The 23,439-nt window shown below is 36.2% G+C and overlaps 1 protein-coding gene across 1 annotated transcript in view; it reads right to left on the bottom strand.

Annotated features, from left to right (window-relative positions):
* The window catches only part of MMP16 (matrix metallopeptidase 16), a 163,922-nt gene that overhangs the window by 35,405 nt on the left and 105,078 nt on the right, over nt 1-23,439 (bottom strand). The window contains exons 5-6 of the mRNA XM_054385354.1: nt 8,363-8,524; nt 5,214-5,431 (exon numbers count right to left, since the gene is read on the bottom strand). Coding sequence (XP_054241329.1) covers nt 5,214-5,431; nt 8,363-8,524 — 380 coding nt within the window. The remainder of the gene's footprint in view (nt 1-5,213; nt 5,432-8,362; nt 8,525-23,439) is intronic.

Raw genomic sequence — 23,439 nt, 5'->3', positions numbered from 1 at the left:
AGAAACAGGGTGATTATTTTTTCTTTTGTGTTTAACAGCATACTCTATATAAATACACAGTTCTGAAAGGGATATTAAATGGCATCTACACAGTTACATATGAAAGTAACTGCACTCTAAACTAATGCCAGGAGGTAATGACAGCCTAATTGCTTTGGCTTGTTTGGCATGTCATAAATGTTTTTACAATGTTTCTTACCAGATGAAGGGTCAGAAAATGAATTTTTGCAGTTGCAGAGAAATTACTACAAAATAGTAAAATACAGCCTGTTAAAGCCTTCCTAAAATCAGTCCCGTATTCTACCATCTGTAATAGCAACATTTCAGAAGATATTTCTCTGAGCTCTGAATATTGTGTCTGATGGACAAGCTTCTTTTTCTTCTACTTAATGTTACATATCAACAAACAGCATAGGAGAGTGGTTAACAACACTGTTCTTCAAGGAGTGAGTTAACTTTTCCAACATGGATACAAAAAGTCATTATAGATCATAGAGGATCCATTCATTTGTTGTGGGGCTTTTTTTTTGCTTTATTTTGGTTCTCTTTTAATAGATTTAACATAAAACAAAGAAAGGACCAGTGTAACCTCTGCAAGATGTTCTGTGAACCAAAAAAAAAAAAAATTGTGTCACAAAGAACAGTGACCTGTCCCTCCAACTTGCTGATTACAGAGGACAAGAGTCACAAATCCAGTGTGTATTTTTCTAGACGCAATCTCTTAAAAAAAAAAATAAGGGTTTTGTTAAAATCTGTGAAACTGAAATGGATGTAAAGAAAATGGATATTAACAGGAGTGCACAGATTGTTGAAGCAGAGCTAGAAGTAATTTTGTTGCCAAGAAACAATCAGCATGTACAGTCAAACACAAGCTGTACGTGCCTCAAAAAGAACAGAAGAAGCAACCAGTGTGACTTTGTTACTTGAGCTGCATCCTTTGAGAGATGACATGCTCCATGCAACTACTGTCTCTCTGGAACATTCTTTTAAACTATGTAAAAGGTTCAGGTCTTAACATAAGTACCTTTATTGATAAGGGATCCTAGATTATGTTCAAAACTCTCTTGCTACTGAGAACTGGAAAAACAACATGAACTGCACGGAACCGAAGAAAGACGTGGAAATATATGCTATAAAATTCTTCACTAAATGGACCTTTTCTGGTGACCTTGAACAAGGAGGTTCCTTTTCATGGCACGGTAGCCCTTCAGGCACTCTGTTGAGACTTTAAAGAGAGGACAGTATCGTGGGACACCACATATTGCTACATACAATGGCTGAGAGGTTCCTCCATTAAAGGCGGTGTCATACCATTATGCACAACTTCCTCGGAAAAGGAAGGCTAATTTGTTTTTCTCCATTTGCAGGCATTTTCTGTGTCCCAGGGGAGTTCTAACTAAACAGGAGGGAGAAAATAACTGGAGAAAAAGATTGGAAATGAGAGTGACAGCTAAATGCTAATTACATTCAGCATAAATACAGAAGCTAACTGGAATCTGAAGATAAAAACTTGGCACTTGTGAATTTTGGCATAGAAATTCTTCTGTCCTGATGGTTGCTTGTACCAGTTCAAGCATGTAGTAAATAATGATGCTAATTAGAAAACTACATTCAATTAAGATGAACTCCACACACTTTTAAGTATCAGCTGATGACAACTGAAACCAATAGTTCCAACACACTGATTTTAACTAATATATTTCTTCTACAGCACACTGTGTCCCCAAGCCTTACAGCTACCAGGGCCATTTTAAAGGCATCTAATTTAAAGAATTCAGGAAGAAATCCTTTAGGGACAATACATTTATATGTCAGTAATCCATGTATATTTCATGAAAAATAGCTTTGCTTTCTTTAAAATCCAGTCATTTCTACCAAAAAAAAAAAAATTCTAATTCAGTGATCTTTGGGGAATCATTAACAAGCTGATAGCTTTACTTCTCTGTTAACTGTTCATGTTAGATAATGAACAGCTCCTCTTTATTTCATTTCTATAACCCCACAATTTTTATCAAGTGTTGCTAGGATTGTTACTTTGTCAAAGTGACAGCAAAATAATAAAAAGAGATGAATAAGCGTAAATTCCATTCTTCCTTTAAGTTTACTGTTATTAACTTTTACTCTGGATACATCCATTTGAGAATGACAGATAGTCTTCAAACAACAGGCAAAGCTCATCAATTTGACTGAACATAAAAATTGTTTCTAATAGTCTGATACTCTTCAGTATACCTAATAGCTCAACAGCCAAGAGAAAACAATATTTCCTGAAATTAATATTGTTTGTCATCTACTATGAAAATCCACTGTGTATCTCAAACTGTTACCATTCATGTTTCAGTTTTATTTTAAATTAGAATTTGATTATTCAAAAGGGCTCACATTCTTCAAAGTTGTGGCTATGTTCCCAAGCAATTTCAAAGCTTATTTAAACAAACTGAGCTCCTGAGCTTGAGACTTGCCTGTGAGATAAAGAAGCAACTATTTTCAATTTGAAATTGGTACATGGCATACATGCCATTTAGAAGGCAGTAAAGTCTACCACTACACAATCATTACAGATGAAGAAAGAAAAGGATGTAATTTGATTAGCCTCCAACATTATTAATATAACTCATCTGGGAAGTATCCAGAAATAATTCTTCCAATGAAGGTTATAACTAGTCTTTAATTTTTTCCACCTGGTACAGTACTGCCATCAGTCCCCTCTTCTTCACCTCCCTGTACCTGGCTCTCAGCCCATCTCTCATGCCTTTCCAGTCTATCCTTTTATTAGTATTATGAGGCAAAGGCAAAATGGTTTGGGATTTTTTGTTGTGTCAGGCCACAGAACCTCCAGCTTCACTTCTTCCTTTTCTGGATGCTTTCCCTGTATTCATTCCCTATTTCTATTTACACTTTCCAAGAGTTAATTCCTGCCCTAGACCTGCTACAGTCTTACATATTGAGCTCTTTCTTCTAACATGCACTCTTGAGATTACGCCAAGAAAACTGAAAATCAACCCCTGACCTTTCTAAAATTCACTCTCTGCTTGTCCACTCCTTTCAATACTCCTCCCCATACACCATTTTTCCTCTAGGAAAAAAAAAAATCTCAAACAGGTAATGAAGCTCCTTTAGCAGACAATACTCTTAATTGGCAAATTAATGTGCAAACCAAACATTTAAGGCATTCAAAGCCACTCAGACTAAAAGACAACTAAACTTGCACACCTAAGCAAGCCCCACTGCTTAGCATGCTAAGCCAAGTCATGCCTTGATATGCTCCCAGATACCCTGAGGAGGAGAGGGGAACTGTGAGACCCTTAACAAAAGTAATTTGGACAAAGACAATCTTTCTTCCCTTCCCAACACGTTGCTTTTATGATTGCAGCAACTTCATTTCTGAAGTCATATTCTAAACTGTAAATGTTCTCCTTTTCATTTTTCTCTGTGTTTCCTCATTAGGGTGTGGATTAGAAATGGAGTTTTAATTTTGAAACATAAACACTGTTTACACACTTGTAAGCATACAAACTGTATAGTAAATATGTAGTGCTACAGCAGTAAGAAGCAAACATATTTTGAGAAAATTTAATTTGTATTTTCAAGCAAAATACATAAGAGTAATTAGTAATGGTGGTAAATCTATTTATCCCAGAACATAGACTTGGCTAGACAAGAAATTTTGTATTACTGGGATAGCATTTCACTATTTATTGATTTATGACTAAAATAAATGAGAATATGTTCTGTTGCTTTTGAGGCAGATGACATGAGACTGAAGTAGGTATTTTCATATCCTGTTTAATGTCAAGTTAGAAAATTAGATTCTTCCTTAACCTTTGAGTTTTAATCATAAAAAGACTGATGGTTCAGGACCTCCCAGTGTTTGAGATATACTATCTATTCAAATGGAAAGGGCTGACAGCCCCAGGGTTGGCAAAATCCTTAGCTGTTTATGGGAAAAAAATATTTCCTGCCTATTTGGTTGTGAAGGTAGCTCAGTAATTTTGAATGAATTCATGCAAAGCCATTTGTACATGTTTTTTTCAGGTATGCTGAAGAAAGTGAAAGCCTGGGTAGCATTGCTAATAAGATTTATCTGGAGTGATAGATCACATAAAAAGAAAACATACAAGGGAGAAGTAAGTCCTATCAGAAAGGACAACAAAAGCCATTGAGGTGAGAGCTTCATGTTTGGGACAAATTCATTGTGCTTCACTTGTACTTACACTATTGCTGAAAGGAAAAATGTTATATATTCATCTGAAAGGCCTTTCTTTTCTACCTATAATGTTGAAGTTAGAATTATATATAATATATTTACAAACCAAACATCCTATGCTTCCCATTTCTTAGGGTAAATTTCACACATCAACAGTTCAAAATAATAGATTATCCTGTCACTCATTTCTGGAACATTCAGACAACACTACCTGTCAGCAAATTAGTTTATGACTTAAGAGGCTGTATAATAATGATTCTGTAATTATTCTTTAATGTTCAATGCCTTCTGGGAATCATACTGCAGATCATCCTCCTAAGACAGCTTGGATGTCCACGACTCTTAGCAAAAGAGTGAGTCTCTCATCAAAAGTTTACCTTTCAGTTCAGTTTCTTCATTTTGATTATAGTATATACCATATTGTCAGCTCAGAGCAAGAGGATGAATGGAAATAAACAATGATCCATTTGCAATGAGATTTTTATGGTGAAGACCTTTACTTGGATATTGTGGTTTCAATGCAACCACAACAAAATGACAAACTTCCTTTGTAAATGACAGATCTAAAGTTAAAATTATAGCTCCGTGTGAAAAAAACAACAAAACCCAAACAACAAAACACCACAAAACATTGAAGAAACAATTACTGTATGTCTGGATGTGGCTGTATTCCAAACAAAATCATTCTTGTTATTCATAAGCCGATTTACACTTTTTATCTCTCCATAACATGCAGCATTTATTTACTCTTACATTTTGAGGCACTACAGTTTCTGCTGACGTGGGTATTTTCCCAAAATAGAACATTACAGCAGTCCTCTGCTAGACATTTAAGCCATGAGTATGTTTATTTTTTAATTTCTTTCTTGAACTTTCTAACTGTGAGCAGGCTGGGAAAGTGGAGTCATGATGAATGAGAGTTTGCTTTAAAAAAAAAACACCACCAAAAAAACAACAGAGAAATGTAGACATTTGATGTAACACTGAAAAATTCACAGTCTCCTACCTTGAAAACAAACATTTCCCGGCGAAGAATAGCCAGAGTGTTGAAGTTCCCATCACAGATGTTAGGCTTGGCTCCAGGATAGGAAGGTTTGTCACCAGTGGGTGGCCGGGGAGGTTTAGGTTGCCTGTCATTCTTCCGTGGGTCTGCTGGAGGAATTGAACGATGTGGGGGCACTGTTGGCAGAGGTCTTGTTGGTGGTGGGATCCTGTCAGGTGGACCTTTAAAAATACAGCAGCAGGATGTAATTTAAATGCCCACCAGTGGCACTCAAAGAAGAACTACACAACAAGGACCTGCTGTAAAGCAGTGCAAATGCTGCAGTGGACAGGGAATGGAAAAAGTGACCTAACATCCTTTCCTGTGCTGTGAAAGGGTATAATGAAGGACTACCATAAAACCAAGGCACAAATTAAGAAGCTAATTAATTTTAACTATCCAGAATCTTCCTTCATTATTGGAACACCATTCCAATAAAACCTGCACAGGATATGTAGTCCACCATCATTTCAGGTAAGAAGAAATTCATAGCACGTAACTTATCAATTCAGTAAGTACTGTTTAAACAGAATGTCAGTTGTCAGTTGTATGAAATAAAGGAAAATAAAAACCCAACTCCTAATAAGATCATCAGCAGTCAGTGGATTTTCAATTCATGATTTTAACTTCCATTCATCAATTCACATATGCATAGAGATAGAATACTGTTATTTCCTACTGACCCAATTTGTAGGCCAAGTAGTGTCATGTGCATTAGTGACAGGACATAGTCAGCTTTCCCCAGTGTCCTATGTATAGGACCTGGACTTCAAATTCTAAGCATACATACAAACACAAACTATAATTTACAGGCTCTCTTCAATATTCTGAAATTACTTCTTATTTTAATTTTTATTTTCTAGTGAGTCTTACAAAGCTAAGATAGCTAGAAATTAAAGGAATTGTTCTGAGGTTAAATTGTTTAAAAAGAGCTAAAGTGAAAAGCTAAAACTCTGCACAGTGATTCAACAACATTTTTCTTTTTTCAAATACATTTTCTGTCGTAATATACAGTTTGATAACAGGTGAAATAACTATCCCTCTCATAATTTCTCAACCTAAAAGTCTAAAGGCCCTCCTAGACAGATGCTTTTCATGAGCCTAATGGCATACAGAATGACTTGCAATAGGTGTACTGAAATTCTCTCTCCAAGTGTTACCAAATTTAAGCATTTTCCACATACAAAAAGGTAAAAAATTTCAGCTGAATCAGGAAGATTTCTGGAAAGAAAATGAAAACTTTAATTTTGCTCATTCTGTTTAGGCCTTTCTCCACATCATTTAAATACATAATGAATCAGCATGACCAGCTTCAGAAAGATCTTAGAGTAGTAAGGCAACCCTAAAGATGCATAAATGGCATCTGATAACTTTGCAAAAAAAAAATATACTTTTTAAAGAACAAAATGGACTATGTAAGGAAATATTAAACTTGCCAAATGGTTGTCATACAATTTAATAAGGCATTTACTTAATTCACAATTTTAAAGCTCGTGACATTTATAATTTACAGTTAACAATGCTGCTTCAAGGAACACTGCAGACCAAAGTAATTACTTTAATAGGTGTGACATTTTTATGGAGGTGTATGATTCCAGATCACCTCTTGATTTTAAAGGCAGCAAAGGAATCAGTTTGTAGTAGTTCATGTTGGAAAGTTTTTAACCTCAAACCAAAGTTTTCATATGCCATTTGGTGGTGATGTCAGATATTACTTCCCAGGGGTAACACATTTCTCCTACTAATGTATAGCCCACAGCTGTTAAAGCTTAGCAGTTGGTTTGCAGAAAAATATTCTTGTCTAGCCCTTAAGTCTAGACTACCAACTTATGAGGTCATGAGAAACAACCTTCCTTCCAGCTAATCACACAGAAGGAAAAAAAAAAAAAAGCCAAACAGCCAAACAAAACTTGATCAGCCAATCATTTTGAAATTATTTATGCTTTATGAAAATATGTATCAGTAATTGTTAATATAATACTTCGTAAAGCTTCTTAATACAAAACACCACAGAGTCTGCAGGGTTCTAGTTAGCAGCACAATAATTCTACATGATAGCTGTTGTTCTTTCCAGTAGTAAAGATAAACAAGAAATAGCCTTGATAATATTTTTATAAACCTGGCAAACCTTTAAAATGAAAATATTTGTGAGCACAACACTGAATTTGATACAGAATTATTTGGGGAATATTCAACAAGGTAATTTCAAATTATTTAGGGAATATTCAACAAGGTAATTCCAAATTATATCTACTGGATACTGTCCTAGTGGGCCCAGCCCTGAACAGTGACAAATATATAGCAAGAAGATACAGATACCACAGAGTTCTCACTGTAGGTGAGAAAAGTCAAATATATTTTTAAATAAAATATGCACTATTTAACAGATACCCACAGAATCAAAGTCTTTAAAACCAAGTACAAACCCCCATATTTGGAAATGTAAGGAAATGTAATATATGGGAATTAGGGCTACATTCAAACTATAATCAGAATATTTTTTTTTTAATTTTTAATTACCTTGCTTATGAAATCGAATTCAGTAGATGCAGAACTTACTTACATCACCTTTGATATCAGGCCACAAAAAGCCTAAGTAAACATATTTTAAATAAGTGGACCTTTTCCCAGGTAAGTCAAAATTTTGGGCTAGGAGTAACATAATTTAGAGACCAGTTTGCAATATCTATAAAAGAATTATTTTTCTTCTAGGAACATAAATTTTGTACACCTAGGCAACTGATAACTGATAAATTGAGAAGCCATCAATTCATCCTGTTGCAAGATCTTGGACTGCTGTGGAAATAAGCTCATTATAGTCAAAGGCCTGAATTTCTCAATATTTTCATAATTTTCAGATATTTTCTTTATTTTTTTTTTTAAACATTCAAAATTACTATTCCAGATGAGTACAAATTTGAGTGTAAGTTACAAAAAGCGAGAAACAAAGTAAGAGAGTTTAATAATCAGAATCTTTGACCTGTTCACAAGGCAGCCTCTGGCATAACAACTGGCAGAGTCTACACTAAGAAACCTTTTAGGAGAGGCAGTACCAACCTAAAATACATTGTAAAGCAAAACACTCAACCTTGCTTAAGCAAAGCATAACATACCATATATCTTCTGGATGCCCTGTAAATCATCATTAGGCAGCTTGAAGTTGTCAGTTTCCATATACTGGTAAAATGGAGCCATGATTGCAGTGGGGTCATTAGAGTGCTCCAAACCTAGAGCATGTCCCAGTTCATGCACTGCAACTAGAAACAGATCATTTCCTATGAAGAGAAGAAAGGTAAAAAAAGAAAAGAAAAAAAAAAAGACCTTTGAAACCATAAGCATAGTAAGAGGAATAACACAAGTGGAGGATTCAGCACATGATAAACATTCTCACTGAATTCGATTCTTACAAGGTAATGCTTAATAATGAATCAGTGGGGTAGCAAAAGAAGCTTTCCCTTTTTTTGTTAAAAAAAAAAAAAAGAAATAATTATTGGTACATATGAGATACAATACTCTTACAGCCACAATAAATGCAGCCTTTCATAGCTGAGGCACACAGTTAGTGTAGTGTTCCAGTGTCATACCTCATGCCTAAGCTTTTGTGCCATTTCTGACACAAAGTGCAGCGAACTGGACTAAAAATACTTGCATTGAAACATTGTTCTGAAAGGAAAAACATCCTTGCCCTGTGTGGTAAGCTTGACAAACCGAGACTATCTATTTAGGACAAACCCCACAGAGAACTTTGGGGTCCAAGTGCTTGTAATCAGACACCTGCTGATTATTTGTGGGTGTTCTGAATGACCATAACTGAAACCCTAACAAAGAAAATGCAGGTAGTGTGCAAACCTTCTCAAAATAAGATGCCCTTATTTATTTTATTGTGTAATTCCCTTTTTAATTCTAGTTGCTTACTTAAGTATTAGAACTGTTTTCTTTTTGTAAGCCTAAAAAAAAAAAAATACATACTCATGTCAGACTGATTTAACTTTCATATTATTTCCTTATAAAAAAACATATTTTCATCTTTTTATTACAAGGTATTAGGCACAACTAGAAGTTTTAGCAGCAGAATTTGTGAAACAAATGCATATTAAAGCCAACGGGATTATTTCTACACATTTCAGAGCTGGATGTCTATGGTATTAATTCTGTCTACATTTATCCATCTGAGACTAAGCTCAGCACATCTTTTTATGAGCCTTTTGTACAGATTCTGTTTGTAGTCAACCTGTCATATAACAAGACTTTGGAAAAGTGCATTACAGTCACTCGGAGAGGGTCACATCTGGGATATTGCTCATTTCCCCCCATCTTGGCACAGGAAGGATTACTCTCTGGAAGAGTGTTCCTGTCCCATTGACAAGGGAAGTATTTTAAATCACCACATTATGCTGAACATCTAACTTCTAGATGGATGGGTTGAAGTGAAACAGGTGCCACCTTCAGCAGGTAGTTTCTTGAGGACAAAGCAGGATAAATAATGAAAAGCCTACACTGTGGCCTAATAGAGTGCTGTATATCGCAAACCATTTTGGGACACAATTACTTTCCACTGCTGGCACCACAATTCTAAGTAGTATTATAATACTAAAAAAAGTTGACATTAACAAAAGAAAATAAACATAAATAATTGTAGAACCTTGAGGATATAATAGTTGACAGCATTTCAGTTTGTCAAGTATTTTCTCACGTGGACACAAAGAAATACATTTTTCTCCCAAGTATGTATATGAAAGGGTGTTACACTTGGCAGTAGATGTCTTCATGATGCATGGAGCCATGATGATGTTTGTAAAATAAATGTTTAACTGAAAGCACAAAACCAGTCACAACTAAATCTATGTGCTTAGTTGTCAAATTGTCTTCATGTCTTTCTGATTCTTAATCTGAAAATATGAAAAGTAAATGCTTTTGGTTTTCTTTATTCAGTATAAATGTGCAGAAAAATCATGTCTTTCAAAAATGACATAATGTGCTTTCAGAAATGAGAAGAGTTTATCCTATCATTTATAATTACGTGGTTTTCAGATGAAATATTTTTATGACAATATATTTTCTTTGATGCAGCTCTTTTTATAGTATAGCAGATTCTCAAGGTGCCATTGTAACAGGTCTGATAAGCTTGACTGTCCTGGCATCAAATTCTTCTGATATCTGACTCTCTATGTAGTCAAAGTTGATCTTGACATTATCTTACATGAATAATCTACAGCTTCTGTAGCTAACTTCAACATTGGAAGTGATGCAGTTCTGTAAAGGTTTCTGCACTCATAATGCAATAATTAACATCATTTAAAAATTGATAGGTTTAAGACGGAAACACACGAAGGAAGGTGATGTTAATGTATTGACTGTGACATGTCTCATATTTTCCTGCTCTTTTCAGCATTCTACAACAGTTAGAGTGAATGAAATATTTCTTTGTCTGGCATTAACTCATATATTTAAGATGCAACTTTGTTTTGCTTTTCAGACCGTGCGAAACCCAAATTCACCTCCTAAACCTGTGCTTCCCACATCAGATTTAAGAATATTAACCACTCTAGGTCCTATAGGAATATTTGTACTGAGTTGGCCAGAGTGTTTACTGAACCATTTTCAAGTAGTTTTAAATTGATAGTACTTTTTTCCATGAGTATTAAGCTAATCAGGATCAGAAGACCAAAGAATATTTCACATGTGTATCAAATGATTCTAAATTAACAGTATTTGATTCCATGATTATTAGGCTAATCAGCAACAGTAGACCAAAGAGTGCTTTACATGTGTATTAAACCTCTACTGTTTGTGACAGGAAGTCTAGGAAGTGAACTTGTTACAACTGCTAAAGTGTCAAGAAGTCACATGAATAGGCTTGGGAGAGTCTGCTAAGTTTATTTGCAACCAGTTATGCAATGCACAAAGAATCAATTCATTATTTGGTTATCAGTTCTCACTGTGTACCCATAAACATCTCCAGGAATTCCCATATTTTGTTCTATGCTGACCTTGAAGGGGTGTGAATTACATAAAATCAGGGAAATAAAACACACCATCATCTACTGGCAGATCTTCCTTCTGGGATCACAGATAATGAGCATATGGTAGAGCACTCCCAAAGTAGTACTTCTAATGAAATTGAGACTGTGTCAGAGAACAGATATTACACAAGGGAAGGCTGTTTCTTGGTTTATCTTTCTCCCTTTGTCTTTTGGATAAAGGTGATTATGTAAAAAATAAAAATAAAAATATTATGTAAAAACTAAAAAAAAAAAAATAAAAAAAAATTTAGTATCTGACTGCCCTTCTGGACTTCAAAGCCTATGTCCCGAAGGGAAAAAAAAACTAAACAAGACTACAAAAATTTCTGCCTTCTGCAATGCAACTTACAGCCATTAGGACACCTCTTAAATGTGGCAAAGACATAGCAGACCTTGGAGCAAATGAATAAGGGCAGAGGGAGAAGGTCACAGGAAAGCTGGGAGAATAATATTCTTGCCTGGGGTGACAGTGATTTAACAGGGAACATATTTCCTACTTGTACTCAAATAGCCCCATTATTCATAACATTTTCCATCAGGAGTCATGATTGTCTCCAGGGCATCCTGAATTTAAACTGACCCAAATAACATAGTGCAGTTGAACCGAGATTTAAACCAGTTCAAGATGTGTTGTCTGAGACCAACATAGGTAGGACTTACTACTGTCTTAGTTTCCATCATTTTCCCTTTGCATATAATTAGATTTCTCCAATTAGGCAACAATTACTCAGTCCCACTTTTCTTTTTGGAGCAGACTTGCCTTGAGCATCTCATGTTAGTGTAACCAGCTACTGAGAGGGCTGAAAGACAAGCCTGGGTGCTTACTCTTTCCCTCCAGGATGCACAGGACTTTACTTGAGACTGCAAGGTTGATAGTAGGCCAGCTTCAGTTCCTTGGCCAGTGGTCAGAGGAAGGAGTGTAAAGGTAAGTGAACATTCATACCAGCTCAGGCTAATTTTGTTATTGTTCAGACATTGGATATAGTTTTTAAAATATTTTCAGTTCTCACCATTAAAGGAAAGAGTCCCAAATCATTCTATATTTCAGGATACATTACTCAAGCTCAAACATATTTCAGCCCACTTGTCAAGCAAAGCATCATCACAAAGCTTTTAAAGAAGTCATGAGTAACAGAGGTAAACTATGTTTGACTGTGATGACTTTTAAACTGAATGTTGCCACTACAGGATATATGATGGTGAATATTCATTATGATAGTCTCAGTTACCTCTTGTTATATTTGTGTATAGAGTTGTAGAGAAATATTGGGAAATAAATTTCACAAGTCCAAAACTGTTCTTGTGCTCTTCATTAGCATGGAGATTTGGATTTGAAAGGATATAAGCTCAAAAAAGGATTGTGATTGTTTTTAGTGGTTTATCTCAAGTTGAGTTTCACAAGGAAATGTGAAATCCTTTACTATCTATAAAGAACTAAGACAAAATGATTATTTTTATACTGACACTTTTCTCTGAGGCTATATACTATTTTAGGCACTAAATCTGCCTGACTTTACAATCACTGCACAAACTCCAGAACATAAATATGTATTAATACGTTAAATATTCAACAGCCAGCACTGTGGAACATGGTGTATGGGGAAGCCTTTTCTGTAGTCAATATATACACTCTTTTTCATGTCTAGAGATAAACTAAGGTAATAGGTTTGTACACAGCAAGCTACAAGGAAACCCTAGTTTCTTAGTATCCTAGTGAACCTTAGTATCTTAGTGAATATATTAATTCCTGCTTGAAATGGTATGCAATCTTAATTTTTAAAAGCAATACTCTAATGGCTTAGCAAGTCTTCAATCCATCACTTCGGCACCTTTTTAATAAAACACTGTATGACACCTCAAGGCATGTCACTTGGCTCTTCTCTTTGGCATGGGACAGTAACTGCTACAACACATGAGCTCAAGTTATCCATATTTTAAATGCTATGTGACCTCAGTTTGGAAGATTTTTCACATCCATCCAGAGAAAACAAAATGCCAAAATTTCAAATGACAAACAAGCTGGGAAACTATAAAAATATTTTATACGAGGACTACACCATTTTTCCCAAGATTATTCTACTTCATTTTTCCAGTGATGCAGAGAGATGACTTCAGATCAAATCCATATGAATCTGAAATGTAAATCTATACTAGACAGAATTCTGTTATAACCTTACAGCAAAACAGTACCTCAAAGTCAAACCTACAGTTCATCAGATAATACTGCATAGAATCATAGAATCAGCCAGGGTTGGAAGGGACCACAAGGATCATCCAGTTCCAACCCCCCTGCCATGGGCAGGGACACCTCACGCTAGATCAGGCTGGCCAGAGCCTCATCCAGCCTGGCTGCAAACACCTCCAGAGATGGGGCCTCAACCACCTCCCTGGACAACCCATTCCAGGCTCTCATCACTCTCATGGGGAAGAACTTCCTCACGCCCAGTCTGAATCTCTCCACTTCCAGCTTTATTCCATTCCCCCCAGTCCTGTAACTCCCTGACACCCTAAAAAGTCCCTCCCCAGCTTTCTTGTAGACCTCTTCAGATACTGGAAGGCCACAGTAAGGTCACCTCGGAGCCTTCTCTTCTCCAGACTGAACAGCCCCAACTCTTTCAGTCTGTCCTCATAGGAGAGGTGCTCCAGCCCTCTGATCATCCTTGTGTCCCTTCTCTGGACACCTTCCAGCATGTCCATATCCCTCTTGCAATAGGGGCTCCATACATGTGTTCAATATATTTGGAATTCATGTTTTCATCACTCTGTTCATTTGTACTATTGACTCATTAACACAATGCTGCTAATCACAACTGGCTGAAATGCTGCAAACTTTGGAGTAAGATTCTTACTCTACATAGTGTACAGAGAGAACAGGAACAACAACAAAAAAAGCCTGATGAGATCTTTGTAATTATCATTCTTTCCAGACAGGACACAATTTGAAATGTAATGTTTCAACAGTCAGTGATAAAAGATTCTTTCTCTCTTTGACCTGACTGCAATATAGCAGAATTGCACATATACATTATGTATGCACATACATAAACACCATATATGCATATATATGTTATATGGAGAGTATACATGGACCTAAATATAAATCACAGGCATACTCTCTTACTCAAATAAAGATGCCACATTTACCAGTCTAAGAAATCACATACACTTGCTTGACATTATCTCAGACTTCTGCCATTGGCACTGAAATTCAGTAGCTCGATGCTTATTTTGGAATAGATAAAGCTGAGATGGTGCAGTAGCTTTGAAAAATGAAGAGGTTATAAATAAAAAGGTATCAGATGTGGTATACTCATTTCACGTATGAACTTTGGAGACCTGTTTTGTGCACAATATTTGAAACAAATTTTCAATAACTTATCTATGCATTTAGCCTTTTTTTTTCATTGTAATAATAGAGAGGGGCATTAAAATGTTTTATTTACTCTATTATTACACACACTAACACAAACACTAAAATCTTTGCAAGCTGACACTGATATATGTTTGCAGGCAGAAGGGAAAGTATAGGCATTTTGTTCTGTACAAAGGACGTACTAATACCCTCTGTTTATAACAATACACTTACACTCATGCAGACTGTTTTTTTAAAAATAGAGGTATTTTTCAAAAGATTAAGAAAACCAGTGTGAAATTTAAACTTGCTTCCTTGAAATTTGACAAGGGGATATTCCTATAGGGCAAGACTGCCTTCAGGTGACTCAGAGATCATTGATGAGATACGACGAGAGCAAGAGAGTTTAGAGGTGTGTATACCCTCCCTGGCAGTATTCTACTGTTTCTGCATACTGTGGATATAATTTAGAAGTCAGGAACCCAATAAGATATTTGAAAGGACACTCCTTTTTTCCTTTTTTTTTTTCTTTTTAATAATACAGATCAACCTTAACTTTGGAAGACAAAGACATGCAAAAGTTAAGAATTTCTACCTTACTAATTAGATTGATTACCAAGCACAATCTACAACTTTCTAGTAAATTGCTTGAAATGGGTGGAACTAATTACTCAATGTATTCTTCATTTTTTTTCCTAAAAAAGCATAGACATAAGGGCATTTCTGCTTTGTTTCTCAGTCTCCATCACTAGTACTGAAACATTTTGCAAACTATTCTGACTAGCAAATTAATATCAACTCCTCCAAAGACTGAAAAGTGGAGCAGCTGGAGATGATGCTAGGGGAGGTAAAGAAAATGTGACAGTTTGTTGCTTCTCAAAAAAAAAAAAAAGTGAAAATAAGATGGCATGTGTTCCTTCTGCAAATATAATACTTACAGCTTCATTTCATGCTTTGAGGAAATCCTGCTGTGACTATGAACCTAACAAACAGCTGAACAAGTACCCTCATGTTGAATCTAGATCCTGGAATTAACTTCTTCATAGCTCAGGTCCATTCCTGAATTTGAATACTGTCCTCAAATGTAATTTTCATTCTATTAGTAAGCATCATATCGACTAACGAAATGAGGAGTTTTATGTGGGGTGTTTTCATGGTTAGCTTGAGATAATTTTATTTTAAATAACATAATTTTGCATTTTGCTAGAAAAGATCATCATAAATTAGTTTCTTTCAACAAGCTCACATATTTGAAAATACAGTAGTAATTCTCACAACATTACAAATGACCAGGCTGCCACACAGCATTTAGGCTATTTCTCCAGTACTCTCAATGCAATTGCAAATGCTGCAAGTACTCTAGCCACCTTATCTATTTCTATCCTTTTCCATCTTGTCTTTGTTTCTGCTTTTAGTTGTTGCTGTGGGAACAATAAGCTGCAGAAGTATTTAAAAGTCCTTTCTGAAGGCTGTGAAAATCAACACATTCTGGGACTGGAGATTTGGATATGTGCACAAAAAGAGGTTACACAGCAGAGTTCTCAGCTATCCTCCATGGTCCTGTCCCTGAGAAACAGGACATTCATGGGAAGTGAATGGACGTCCTTCTGCCACCCCTGAGTAAGTGTCAGTCTGGGTGAGATTAAATGTATAAAAACCTTAATTCTGCTTCAGTACATACTAAAAATCAAATCCTTGTCTTTGACAAAAATGTAGGTTTTTGTCTCTAAGCCACTCAGCTAAAACACTGGCATGCTGACACTGTGGCTGCTTTTGTTTTGAAGGGATGATTTTTTTTTTCTTGATTTGCCCCAATGTCCTGTGTGTCCTGCTACAAAGAAATACATGTAATTACTAGGAGGAAGGTCAAAGTCAACACTGCCAATATTCACAATAGATAAAACTTGCCACGGGGCAGAAATCTGAAAGGGTCCTTACAGATCACTGAAATCCCCACAACACAATAGAATTTAATTTATGTATAAATCCTCTGCTGGCTTTCTGCAGAGATAAATTTTTACCATGTGTCACTTAAACTACTGAGAGCAATTCTATTATCCTCTAACTTAACCCACGTTAAAGCAATCAAAACTGGGTTATTATTCTTACCTGACCATTCTATCTACTTAACACATACATATGACTTTACTTTTTTTTTTAAAGAAAAAGTGACACAGTATTGTATATATTTGGGAATTTTATATGAAGATTTTTTCCTTCACTATGTTGTTTAATTCCTACTTAAAAAAAAAATCAAGGTAAAATAGTCTAATCTTTTCCCCTTGAACTGGTGATAAAAGAAGTGGGAATTTTGAATCCTAATTGGCAATATGATTAGGAGAAGAAAAAAAATCATTAAAAGTTCTCTGATCTGAAAAGCAGATATATTTTCTAAGTATGTAGACTTCAAAGGGAGACCTGATCCAAGCATGTACCATATTCTAAATTAAGACAGTTTCAAACTGAGGATCATATATATGGAGAAAGTGACAGAGACAAATCTGCTACTTCAGTTTTACTTTGTTAAAGTCATATGGAGTTCTCTGATCTATTGGATAATCTGCTATTATTACTAAGTATTTCCATTTAGCTGTTTGTTTCACTCTGGATAGAGGAACCACTGTAAATTCCACTAGCACTCTGAGAATACTGTCAGTTTGGCACTTGTTGGCATGAGGATGCCTCAGCAACTGCCATGGAGGGGCAACATCCAGGATGAAAGATTGCAGAGAGCAAGGCAAAGTGTGCTGGAGAGGCCAAGATGGTTAGGCAGAAAAGCTATCCCTCTGAGCCTCCTAGAGGAGGAGAGCCTATAACAAGAGGATGCTTAAAGAAGAAGATGAAAGTATGAGTTATCTGCCCCTGACAAAGTGCAGAAGAGCTTTGACATGGGAATGCTGGCCAGGGCAGAGGTAAATTGTGGCACACTTTCCCTTTTGTGCATTAGGAGATCAGCAGGACCCCAGTCTAGTCATCAGCAGGCACAGACAGGCAGAAAGGACAATGCCAGAGGGCCCATGTCAGTTTCCCACAGGAAAGTAGAGGGCTGAGTGCTCCGAACAGCTACTCTACCACATTCCACACCTGGAGACATAACGATCCCAGACCTGCCTATCTCTGACAGTCACCATGACCAGCCCTGCCAGTAACACAAGTGATCATTCAAAACACAGACCAGCTAAGCACTGACTGTAGTTGCTAACATTTCATGAAGCTCAGACCATAATATGTTTACTGCATCTGCTAGCACTGCTAGCTGGGGTATAGCTAAGAACATTAATCCCATGTCACTGCTGTGAAGGCTCAGTAAATATCCCATTTCCTCAGGCTTAATATTGTATCAGTTCCTAAACTGCATCACAAGAGAGGAGTTATGGATGATTCTTAGAAAAAGGGAAACTACAAGCATCTTTACACATTACCATATTGCCAACTGTGCATTCAAAATTTAAGTGGTGCAATCCACCAGTGAATTATCATATCTAGACCAACAGGAGAGCGTTTGTCCTGCCCTATGGAGAGACAGGGAATAGCTCGCACCAGTAATTGCCTTTTCTGAGGATAGTAATGAACTGTTCCCCAAAACTAAACTGAGACAGCATCCCTGAGAGAATTCCTTGGACCCCAGCTGGTGGTGTTATTTGGAAGTACTTATCACTGCAGTTCTCCTCTAATCTGAAATTGCACACGATTCAGCATCACTGATGGAAGTCATCTAGCCAGAGAAAACTGTAATACAAATATCTATGCCTATACCTTTCACAGCCAGGAACGAGAAACAGGTATTTCAGGACATGATTCATCTAGTTTATTTTAAACATCTACTTCAGAATGCAACAAATCTTACCCATGAAGGCAATATATCTCCCCTCTAATTCTAAAGGGACTCTATGAGATTAATTCAGACACAAACATCAACATATGGTCAGATTAATTCCACCCCCTCAAGTCTTCTGACTTAAGTCTTTTCATTTAAAGCAGTAGCAAAATATTAATTATAAAAGTACAGGATATGGACTTAAGTGATATATGCACAAAAATCAGGAAACACATCATTGACTTGACCTAGAGACTTAAATTTTTTCACTAAAACAAAATATTTTTCAAGAGACAGTATTGCTTGTTATAGGTTTAATTTAGATGGCCCTTTTTGATTTTCTCTTTTAATCTTTTTTTCCTAACCTGATGTTTTCCAGGTACTTGTGTTAGCTGCTCAACACTTTTTGAAACCCAAGTCACTTGGGAAGGAGTCTAAAAATAGATTAGAAACTTTTTTGGCCTCAAGAACATATGGTTTGGGCATTTTGAAGTGAAAAATTGCCAGGATAAAGCACAAGTTATATTCTCTAGGCTTGAGAATACAGATGTCATTAAAACTCTTTCATTAGCTGGTCATACATTATTCTTTAAAAAGTCATGTATAGCACTACCTCATATTTTAGGGTCATCATATATTCTTCTGCATTTGCTACAGCAGTCCATTACAGTTTTGCCTAATAGATAAAGATGTAATTACTGTAAAATTCTTGTCTCATTCTCTCTGGAAACCATGACAACATCCACAGTAATTGGCAATATGATTTTTTAGATTCTGTTTACCCTTACCCTTAAAAAGGCAGGGGGGAAAAGAGAGGGCAGCATAGCAATAATTTTCTACAGAACATCTCTAGGAAAATTCAGATTTCCTAAAGCTGCTGTCTCTGGAAAAAAGTCCTCATGAAGTGGTCCAGGCAGCAAACAGAAACTAAGTTCTCTGAATCACAACAGAGATGGAGTCCTAAGCTCAATGCCTGCTTTAAATGACAGAAATGCCACTTTGTCTTATGGAACAGTCCAAGAATCATAGAAAGCTTCTCTTTCCTAGAATTTTTCTACTAGCAGATCAGACTGAAAATAAAAACTCAAGCCATTACTTCATAACTTGTTTGGGGTTTTGCAGGGTTTGTTTGTTTCTTTGGTGTTTTTGTTTGTTTGTTATTATCAGTGAACTGATTTTCTCTTAACCCAATACGTTTGAGAAGGTGGCTTTCCACAAGCTCTCCGTGGCAAGCAATTTTTCAAGAAACTGAAATTCAGTCTCTGATGTGAAATCTCATAGGTCATAAGGTAGATTATTTATTATTAGCATTAGTTTTATTATTTTTCTATAATACATTTTAAAGAAATACTATCTTTATGTAAGGTGATGAAGAGAAGATTTATAGGAGATAAGAATAAAAGCAAACCACTGGAATATGTTAAACTCTTCTTTTTCCCCTCCTTCTCTATAACTTTTTCACAACAAAAATTAGAGTACTCTCTCTGAGGTTCAGGATTTGGAATGTGCTAAGTTTAACCTTTCCTCCTGTTCAAAGGATTTAGCAGGAGTTAGTTTTATTTACTGTGTATTTTATGTAAGCACTCATTCAAAATACATCTGTTTGCCTGAACAAAAAATGTTCCCAATGTTCTTTTCTAGCATACTAGAAGGGGGGGGGAGGGAACAACAACACATCAAGCAACCAAAATACCCAACAAACCCACAAAACCAAACCACCACCAACAAAAAAAAACACACACCACAAAAAAAAACACCAAAAAAACCCAGCAACAAACTCCAAAAAACCCCCAAATTATTCATTTCAACTTACTAATAATTAAAAACAAAAAAAACCCAAGCAATATTTTTTCAACTGAATTTCCCTATATTAACTCCCTACTTTTTGTATACTAATGTGAGTGTCTGATCAAATTAATTCAGTTTGGGAAGATAAACTTATCTTCACTGGTGTGTAAACAGTTGTTTGAGACAAAGATATCTTTGGAAAAAAATAAATATGCTAGTTCTTTTTCTGTAAATGTAGGTGCAATGGTTGCCAAAATTGTCTGCAAGGTTCTAGTCTGCCTTTCAGATATGTCTCCTTGGTTGTTGTAACCGACAATGTGAACTTTCCTCATTTATTTCCATGCAAAGTCAGCCAACTTCATTTTAACACTTTTCATTAGCAGTTTAAGATAAGCTGGCTGATCACAAACTAAGGCAGATGGTGAATACAAGCAGTTTGTTCTGCTGGCCCTGGTATGTGGGAAATAACCTCCAATTGCTGCTTGAATGGATAACTGAGTTTGCAACTTCCCTAACTATTCCATATAGGCTTGCAACGACCTATGTTTACCTACCCTGCCACAGAAGCAATATGCAATTTAGTGGCTCAGGTTACACTGCCTGTTTTGGTTTACGACCCACATCATGACCATCTCTGGCAATTAAGCCACAGTGAAAATATCACCTTGCTTCTACAGACACAGAGCACAACGTAAGATGTGAGTAGCAGTGTACATTCCCATTGTTTAAATTAAGAATATCACAAAGTCCATCTTCTCAATGCGTTCCATAGTCTGTCCCTTTGCATAATCATGCACTTAGCACTTTTAGGCCAAGAAGAAAGCTGAAAGCATGATGTGAAAGCAGTGCGCATGATATGCACACTGATAGCCCCTGAGATGTCTTACAGTCAGCCAGCTAAACATGCATCTAGAATGGGGGGTCTGGATTCACCCACAAAACTGTTATATGCTGGCATTCAGTGAAAGCAGGCTTCCTTTTTCACAATATGCAAATAAAGCACTTTTCTCAAAGCCAAAGGGGTGCTCCATGAAAGCAAAAATACTCCCCCAAACCAATAAAAGTGAGGTAATTGTCTTTCTAACAGTTAGTATTTTCCATCTACTGGCTTCTGTCCAGTGAATGGAATCTAGCAGACAGATCCCCTTCTCCTCTCCGTATAGCACTGTGTCTAAAGAGGGAGTCCTCACCAGCCTGCAGCTCTTCAATAACTGAAAGGCTTCTTTCTATTCCCAAGTACAGCTTTGAATCTTACAGTACTTTCAGGACCACGTTTTATGTAGCAGACACTGAATATGACAGAGTTACCATTTTATGTGAGATCTTGGTGGTCCTAGATACGGAACTGGTGGGCATATGCTCACCAAGCAAATACAATCCATGGAAGATTTGGGAAGTTTGAGGACTTATTACCCCGTTAAATTCTATCAGCCCAACATGCACTTACTGAAGAGGAAAGACTGGTTTGCTATTTAAATACTAGAAGCCTTGAGGATTAGCCATAGAAAACATTTTCTTGAATCAAATTGGATTGCAGGGGAAACAGCAAAATGAAAAGAATCAATAGTTACTTCATTTGTCTGCACCTTCAAAGTACTTCAGAATAATACCATGGCATCTTCATTATTGTGCAATGTTATAAATGTAATAACTGCTTTTTTATGATATTGCTAATTCTCTCAATTTGCATTCAAATAGATTCAGCTTAAAATATAGAAGCTGTGCTTCCTTAACCTCACAACTACATGTAAACAAAGTTGTAACTAAACAGACTCTAGTCAGACTCTTGCTTTATCCTGGAAACAAGGTATGACAGAGGTCCATAAAAATGATGAATGGCATAGATAAAACTATTAGGAAATTACCTCCTCACAATACCAGAATACCTAAAAAGTGACTTTGTAACAGCCAGGTTCAAAATCTAGAAGGAGGTAGTTCTTCACATCTGCTTAAGCTATAGAATACATTGCCACAGGATGTTGTGGATATCAAATGCTTACATGAGTTCAAACAGAGATTACACCAGTTCATGAAAGGAAATCCCTCAAAGGCTATTAAACACAGAAATATGGCCCATGGCTCAGAATTCAATGAGCCACAGATTGCTGGAAGCTAAAAAGGGAATATGCTGGGGTTTTGTTGCCATATGTTTGCCCTGCTTTCATTCTCTTCCCTAGGCATCTGTTAATAGCCATAACTGGATACAGGATATTTTGTAGGATAATCTTTGATCTGAATTCATGTAGGCAATTCTGTGTTTAAACATACATACACAAGTATAATACAATACAAATTCAAAGAAAATATTAATCTGTTACATATTTATCCTGGTACAGAACTAGGTAACATGCATGTGACAACTGTAAAGGTCACACTGCTTGGTTACAGATAAAACTTTATATATATATTGTAATAAGCTCTAATCAATATCATCTATTAAGAGCATTATGCTTTGTGAAATTAATGTTAATATTGTAATACAGAGCTTCCATTAATCTGAAATGCTCTGCTTCCTTTATACCTAACCATAGCATGAGCATGGTTTGAGATACAGAGCTCCCTTAGGAGACTTAGTTTTCCCAGCTCCAGTGGTTCATATTTCCAGCACCATATATCACCTACACTGTCAGCCACACCAGCAGCCAAAAGAAATTTACTACAGGTTGATCTATGCAGTTCAGAGATCAGAATTTTCATAAATTTTTCTTGGCTGCCACTACAGTGCCCACAGCAGAATCTATGCACTAACTGGAGTCCAGTACATTACACTAGATACTGTATTTGCATCAGAGTCCAAGAAACTTTGCAATCTACAAATAGCATGGTATAAATTGATGAGTTTGGGGTTTTCTCTTTTTATTGCCTGCAAAACTTGAATAATTTTTTGAATGACAGAGAGTTAACAAGAAAAAAAAATCCTAATTCTTAATGCTTTGGGTTTGTTCTCCTGAAAACACCACCTCAGATATATACAAGTTACAAATATTCCACATGAATTGAAGCATTCTGAGGCAATATTCTCTTTAGATTTAAATGCGAGTGCATACTAAACCCACCTATTACTTCTGTAATGGTGTTTCAGTTGCTGTTATTTATTGTATATTCTTTGATGGAAGAACTGGTTTCTGTAGAATTTCAGTATGGTGCAGTACCTGCCTTGCTAAATTTGCTACAGAAGTAAAAAATCTTGCATCTGACTGATATGAATGT

Source organism: Indicator indicator, chromosome 12, assembly GCF_027791375.1.
Source record: "Indicator indicator isolate 239-I01 chromosome 12, UM_Iind_1.1, whole genome shotgun sequence".
NCBI lineage: Eukaryota > Metazoa > Chordata > Aves > Piciformes > Indicatoridae > Indicator > Indicator indicator.
The sequence above is the reverse complement of the archived record's forward strand: the minus strand, read 5'-3'. Positions and strand labels throughout refer to the sequence as shown.